Genomic DNA, 8,495 nt, shown 5'->3' on the forward strand with positions numbered 1-8,495 from the left:
TGGAAGGATGGATGGATTTTTGAACAATGGATGGATGGATGGATGGATGGATGGATGGATGGAAAAGATGGATGGAAAGATGGATGGACAGATTGATTCTTGGCTGAACTTAATGTGCTGCAAACAATATTAATTTTTACTGAAATGTATCTTCCCTAGTATAAAAGACTTGTTGAAGGATTATTTTATGGCAAAACAATTAAGACAGCAATAGCAGAAAGTGAGCTTTTGGGAACAGTTGTAAATCTCTTAGTATTGTCTGAGCTTGGAACACAAAACGACCTTCATGTTCCCAGCAACATAATGACTAAACTTTCGGGATACTCGTGGTTTCATCTCAGTCTGCAGACTCAGAGCTCTATATAAACCATCTGTTATGTTATGATAAAGGTTTCCAGGTTTTTGTTTTTATGTTCTGCAAGACTAGCCTAATGGGAAATAAACTCTGATAACTCTGATTATCAAGGATGCAAACTGAATGAGAGACACATGGATTTTCAGCATGCCTTTGGTCATTTGTCCAACAACCAAGCTTAAAGCTAAAGAGCCTGAAGTGAAATGACAGTCAGACTGACAGAAAACAATCATACACCCAGACATTACCCTCAGGTCACTGGGGTCACTGGTGGGTGCAACGAAAAGATGACAGGAGCGGAGTAACGATGGGGTTCTCTTATTAAGTGCCAGGGCCAGACCACCCAGAGCCCTGTCAGTGTGACCTCTGACCTCTGCTCCTTTAATGTCAGAACTGAAACATATGTTCAATGACAGCATCTGCAGAGCAATGATAGAGGAGAGATGTCATCTAACAAATCATCTTTCCTTTACTCTTAATCCATATATGACTCTCGGGGTGAAACTGAGGGGAAAAGGTTAAGATTCCTTGCAAATCTGCTGACTGGAGCTGCTGGGAAGGATGCTGAATAAAGCATGACTCATTCCAGTTTAATGGCCAAATCCCATCTAAGCCAGTATGAGCCAAGTCCTGTGTTTAATACTCATTTTAAAATATGAGCGAAGGACAAAGACCTACTAAAAAGAAAAGAAAAAGAAAAGAAAGAGAAATAATACACAATGCAAACTGTTAATATTTTTCAAAAATTTTTCTTTTTCAATAATATAAAAAGCAACAATAGGCCTACTAAATATACACACACACACACACACACACACACAAACATTTTATTCATTCATTCATATAAATTACCACTGATACAATGTATAATGTGTGTCTTTACACACTGTGCTTTCAACAACCCAACAACCAGTCAGTAGCTCCACTGATCCAATTTTTACATTTAATGAAAGCTTTAGAATCATTCATTTTGGAATCAAACAAAATTGGTCTTGATCTATGTTTCTGAATCACTAAAAAGAAACGGTTCAGAGTTATAAGTTCAAAAGTCGGGCAACTCTGGTCACACAATATGATTTTGATTCACTAAAAATAATTGGTTCATTTGTTCAGGAGTCAGACTACACATTTTACTGTATGTTTCTGATTTACTAAAAAAAAAGTTCATAAGAGTCATTTGTTCAGAAGTCAGACTACATATTGTGGACTGTATGTTTCTGATGAACTAAAAAGTAACGTTTTATAAGAATGATTTGTTCAGGAGTCAGTCTATATATGTTTTACTGTATGTTTTTGATTCACTAAAAAGAGCCGGTTCATAAGAGTCATTTGTTCAGAAGTCGGAGAACACATGTTGTATTGTATGTTTTAATTCACTAAAAGGAACAGTTTCATTAGAGTCATTTGTTTAGGAGTTAGACTACACGTTTCACTGTCCGTTTCTAAATCACTAAAAAGAACCGTTCATTAGAGTCACTTGTTCAGGAGTCGGACTACACGTTTCACTGCATGTTTTTGATTCACTGAATAGAAATGGCTCATAAGAGTAATTTATTCAGAAGTCAAGACTACATATTTTGTACTGTATGTTTCTGATGAACTAAAAAGTTAAGGTAGTCAGAGTTTTACTGTATGTTTTTGATGCACTATAAAGAACTGATTCATAAGAGTCATTTGTTCAGGAGTCAGAATACATGTGTTTTACTGCATGTTTTTGATTCACTAAAATGAACCGGTTCATAAGAGTCATTTGTTCAGAAGTCGGACAACACGTTGTACAGTATGTTTCTGATTAAGTTAAAAGAACCAGTTTAACAGAGTCACTTGTTCAGGAGTTGGACTACATGTGTTTTACTGCATGTTTTTGATTCACTAAAAGGAACAGTTTCATTAGAGTCATTTGTTTAGGAGTTAGACTAAACGTTTCACTGTGTGTTTCTGATTCACTAAAAAGAACCGTTCATTAGAGTCACTTGTTCAAGAGTCAGACCACACATGTTTTACTGCATGTTTTTAATTCACTGAAAAGAAATGGTTCATAAGAGTCATTTGTTTAGAAGTCCGACTACGCATATGTGTTTCTGATTAACTAAAAAGAACCATTTCATTTGAGTCATTTGTTCAGGAGTCAGACTACACGTGTTGTACTGTATGTTTTTGATTAACTACAAAAGAACATAAGAGTCATTAGTTCAGAAGTCAAGACTACATATTTTGTACTGTTTGTTTCTGATGAACTAAAAAGTAATGATTTATAAGAATGATCTGTTCAGGAGTCATTTGTTCAGAAGTCAAGACTACACATGTTTTACTGTATGTTTCTGATTCACTAAAAAGAACCGTTCATAAGAGTTATTTGTTCGGGAGTCAGACTACACGTGTTGTACTGTATGTTTTTGATTAACTACAAAAGAACAATGTTGGAAAGGAGTTGGAAATATAATAAGTGATTCTTGGTTACTAAACCTAATTACACAGCACTTTTACAAATGAATAATGCAAAGAGAACAGCTTTATTATGTATACTCACTAATTTTAAGGTACTACTAAATTATTAAATTCTATTCATGTTCATTTGGAAACTGCTTTTGACAATACATACAGCTTTACAGAAAGAGCATGTTTCAAATATCACAATTAAGAAGTCAATTACAATGCAAAGAGAATGCCTTTATACAGCTTTACACAATTGTATACAAATGTATACAAGCTTTATACAATTGCTTCTAGAAGGCTTGTCTTGGTCATTAACAACTAACAATTAAATCTTTCAGCTCATGGACCTGCTTGTCTGCTGGTGATGTCATGAAGGGCTCCTCCATTATGTATTAATTCTGCACTGATGTATGCTGCCTCATTTGGGATCTGTCATGCACAGATGGACCTCTAAGTTCCTGTGATTTGGTACCTCAGATAACTTGGCTGAGCACAACGGGCCATTATAAAATACAGACAAATAAAACAAAATAGAGGACATATAAAATATTAATGATGCTTAATACAACAGCTGTGAATGAAGGGCAAACAAGGCAATGCGGAGTAGCAGATGTTGTCAAAGAAAACTAGATTTTCACATTTTATACAGGAAATGAGTGGTACTTGACCATGAAAATGTCATTGACTCAATGTAAGAGTATTGTGAGTGGTTGCCAGGGTTTTGCTATATGGTTTCTAACGTGTCCTGAGCATTTCTTGTGTTTCTATGCATTATTACTATTATTATTATTATAGACCGTATGGACAAATAGCAAAAGAAAACTCCACAAAAGTGTTTTCACAACTTTAAAAAAAAAAAAAAAAAAATTGAGAGTTTGAAATTGGAGAAATCAGCAGTCAGAAGACAGAACAAAGTCAAATTTACCGTCCCTCCCATAGACACTGCATTAAAAACACCCCCACATTAGCCTTAACTTTTTTTTGTAAACTGATACAAAGGTAACATAATACAAAGTACAGTGTTCTAAATGCACATAATTACAAAAAATATACCTAAACATAACATTTGAGGATTTACGATGCTGCTGACAACTTACTCTTGTGAAAAGGGTCAATATGCAACCTATTTAAAACTATTTAAAATAATTAAACCCATTTTAAATTATGGAGTTTTTTTTTATATTTGTCTGATTTAATTTAATTTAATTTTATTATTATTATTATTATTATTATTATTATTATTATTATTATTATTATTATTATAACTTTTTCACAAATTTACAAATTTACATTTTTCTATAAATAGAACTAACTTTTTTAAAATCTGCATGAATATAATTTACGTAAAAGGTACATGTCAAAGTTTAATAATTATATTATATTATATTATATTATATTATATTATATTATATTATATTATATTATATTATATTATATTATATTATATTATATTATATTATTAGAGCACCCATGTCATTATTTAAAATAATATATATTTAAAAGTAATTATATTTAAAATTATATTTAAAAGTATGCAGATTTTTTTTAAGTTTGTGCTATTTATAGTAAAATATTATTTGTAAATTTCTACAAAAATTATATAAAAAGTTATAACAAGAGCACCTATTTTATTATTTAAAACCTATTGTTTAATAATAATAATAATAATAATAATAATAATAATTATTATTATTATTATTATTATTACTATTATTATTACTATTATTTAACTTTTTTTTTTTTTTTTTTAGAAATTTTAGAAAAATATTTTTCTATAAATAACACACCCTTTTAAAAACAACATAACTAGAAAAATAGCATGTAAAAGCTACATGTCAATATAATATAATATAATATAACATAATATAATATAATATAATTTTCTAAATAATATTTTTTTCTATAAATAGCACACACCTTTTTCTTTAGCACTCCTTTTCAAAACCATTGGCATAATTTGAAATATAATGTACACACTACATGCCAAACTTTAATACTTAGATAAGCTTAGTTTAATACATATACTAAGGTTTTGTTTAAATTCCTAACCGTAATGAGCAGGCATCAATAATCAGACAACAAAATGGAGATAAATAGGACTGTAGTTAGTTCTCATTATAAAGCTGTTAACAGATCACTGTGACACAAATCACATTCTTGCTGAATATTTAAAACCCATCAGCTCAGTAAATCAGAGCTATTCAGTCTGACTATAAAAGACTTGCTTCACAAAAAAGCTCCCTTTTGAGTTCATAACACACACATGCAAAATTAACAGAAGTCAATACTGTATTCACTAAAGCCCTGGACAATAACACCAGCGTTCTCTGCAACTTTAATTAAAGCGACAGATTTACAATCACTTCAGTTCTGGAATGTGAATGACATGAATGAATGTCCCTCCGGATCTGGATTTTAATCTAAATTCACATGTTTCTACACGTCCCTCGCTCAGTTTGATTGCTGTAATTGGAGTTTTTGCCTCCTACCTACTCCAGTTCTTGAGTAATTCCTGCTTAATATGAATAAATAAATAAATTTCACTGCCAACAAACATGCCAAATTCCCCCGAGGAACTTCCACTGCATGTAAGGGATAAATTTTGAATATTATAAAAGAATTAGTTTCAGCAATTAGTTTCAGCAAATGGCACAGAATATTGGTCTGATTTGAAATGGAAATCATTTTTGGACCACGGATGCTTGTTTTCACGCTGGTTAATTGATTCGGCGATGGGCAGGGTGTTGGTTTAACACGGCTGAACATGTTTGTAATGCTAAAGACGAAGCGCCGATGCTTGCACATTGAGTTCATGCAAAACAGGGAGATTTAGCAGCAGTCAGGGTCAAAATCAGCACACTTCTTCCAGTGTTTGCACATTTGTTTTCCACCCACACCTAAACTGAAATATTCATCCAGGATTTAACTGCATCTCCTTAATGAAGCGTGAAAGAATGAGAGAATTTGTGAGAGAAATAGTTAAGAAAAAAAGCACACCAGATTACCAAATATGACCCATCGTAAAAGGTAATGCATGTAAAGTGTTCAACAATAAAATAATTGCAACTATTTTGCCCACCAATAAAAAAAAAAAAAAAAAAAAAAAAAAAAAAAAAAATCACACTGTTTTACCATTTATTTATAAACTGAATATACTGCATATCTAGCCTTCACAGCCTCATTTTCATTCTCATTAAATTAAATATATATATTAAAAAAAAAATAATAATTAAACATACTTTATTTCATGTAGTTGACAAAGAAACATTTCTCATTTTAATTTTGTTTAATGTGATGTACTACAATAACTAAATATATCGATATATAGACGTATTTTTAAAATCTTTTAGAAATCTTTTGTAACAATATACACTATCTTTCAAATGTTTGGGTTCAGTACTTTTTTTATTTATTATTATTTTTTTAAATTAATGCTTTTGTTCAGGAAGGATGTGACCAGGAAGACTGGAGTAATGATGCTGAAAATTCAGCTTTGCATCAGAAATAAAATACATTTTAAAGTATATAAAAATTTAAAATTGTTATATTAAACTGTAATAATTTTTCACAATATGACAGTATTTTACTGTATTTTTAAGTCTGTATTTCGTTTTCTTTTTCTTTCTTTTTTTTTTTTTTTTTAAGAAATTAATACTTTTATTCAGGAATAAATTACATTTTAAAGTATATTAAAATACAAAACAGATATTTTAAATTGTAATAATATTTCACAATATTACAGTTTTACTGTATGTTTATTTTTTAAAAATGCAGCATTGGAGTCAGTATTTTTTTTTTTTAAGAAATTAATACTTTTATTCAGCAAGGATGTGACACTGAAGACTGGAGTAATGATGCTGAAAATTCAGCTTTGCATCACAGAAATAAATTAAATTTTAAAGTATATTAAAATAGAAAACAGTTATTTTAAATTGTAATCAAATATCACAAAATGATAGTATTTTATATTTCTTACTTGATGAACATAAGACTTTCAAAAAACATTAAAAACAAACTCATCCTAAACTTTTGAACGTCAGTATACAAGACAGTAAAGTTTAGCAAACATCTAACTTAATCTCTTTAGCTAGTGACCGTGGCGTTTCCTTGAGATGTGTTATGTGGAGCAGTCGGTTCAGGTCGTGTATCTGGGTCAGACCCGTATGCCGCCTGCAGGACCGCATGACATAATCTAGAGCAGAGATGCTGAGAATGACGATTACCGAATAAGAACGAGATTCACATTTTGGCAACATGATTTATATGCGAGTCCCAGTGCACTTCCTCTCCATCACATCCATACTGATGTTTCTATACCTCACCTTTACTGTCTGACAGAAAACGTCACAGCTCAATCCATCACCTCACTTCTGACATGCTTTTCAATCTCCACTCTATTCAATAAACGACTCGCATGAGAGACAGACTGATAAACCGCTCATTAAATTCCATAGATTTTACCACGAGAAATCAATTCTCCTTGAGGGATTCTAGAAGCAATGAGTCAAATGCAAAAGCAATACACTGGCCACAAAAGTGTATTACTAAATCATTTTTGACAATGCGACAAAATCTGAAATCTTACAAATCGACGTAAACAAATGCAAGAGTGCATCAGACGCTCTTAATTCGAGCATCTGTGCATGTTTTACATAACTTGAGACTTGCCCTGCTGGTGTTTAGTGTTGGATTAGAAATGCTTATCAGATCCACATTTGGGTCTTTGATGCTTTATAAGAGAGAGATGGCTGCTGGCTGTCTCTCATATAAAACAGGTGTTTGCATTCACATGCAACAGGCATTTGTTTGTCCCGGGCCAGATGCGCAACCCCTTCTGTGTTTACATGCAATCCTGAAGAGAAGATGACCGTGCTCACTCTGAAACGCATCTTTCACTCAACGTGTTCACAATTACAGCACAGAGTGATGGGTGGTAAACAAGCAAATAAAATCTCCTCTCACAGGAATCCAAACAAGCGATCTCACTGACACATCTGTAAATAAACTAGTACGTTAGCATGCACCTCAGGCGTCCACGAAGGAAACGGCAGAAAATTACAGGATGGGCCTCTTGGGATGCGAATTCTAAATGTGATTCTACTTGATGCCACTGAATCTTTTCTGGAAATTAAAATAAAATTCAACCTTGAACATTAAATGACTTCATTTAGTTTCTGCGAACAACTTGCTCCCTGTGTTTGAGGAGAAAAGACAAAAAACTATCAGCATGGGTTCACAGCAGGGTGACGTGAGGACGGGACGATTACCGAGCGGCGCGGTATGCGGCCGCGTGCTCGACGTGACACGCTGACACCATTCGCAACGCTGCGTGAGATCTGAGAGCGCAACCCCTGCCGACTGCCGGAGATGACAATGAAAGGACACTTACTCTGGCGAGGAGGCTGATGGGGTCGAGGCCGGGCGGAAGCTGAGACAGATCGTGGTTTTCCTCACCGAGATAAACCTGCAGCGTCGTGCAGAGGTGCCCCAGGCCCTCTTTCTTCTCCTCGCTCATGTCTGATAGATCTAAACACAGAACACGGTCATACATATGAATGATTCTGCTAACAAGCAAAAACTTTTTTGTGTTCTCCTCTTCTTTCGAAAAAATACTGTACTAAACTGAATGTTTCTAAAAAACATATTTTATTAAGTTCACATCCCCCTTTCAGAATCTGCAAAATGGTAATAATTTAACTAAAAT

At 33.0% G+C, this 8,495-nt stretch overlaps 1 protein-coding gene across 1 annotated transcript in view; it reads right to left on the reverse strand.

Annotated features, from left to right (window-relative positions):
- smyd3 (SET and MYND domain containing 3) overlaps positions 1-8,495 on the reverse strand; it is a 205,825-nt gene that overhangs the window by 158,377 nt on the left and 38,953 nt on the right. Inside the window, exon 5 of the mRNA XM_051133022.1 lies at positions 8,181-8,317. Coding sequence (XP_050988979.1) covers positions 8,181-8,317 — 137 coding nt within the window. The remainder of the gene's footprint in view (positions 1-8,180; positions 8,318-8,495) is intronic.

This window comes from Labeo rohita, chromosome 17 (genome assembly GCF_022985175.1).
Source record: "Labeo rohita strain BAU-BD-2019 chromosome 17, IGBB_LRoh.1.0, whole genome shotgun sequence".
Lineage (NCBI taxonomy): Eukaryota > Metazoa > Chordata > Actinopteri > Cypriniformes > Cyprinidae > Labeo > Labeo rohita.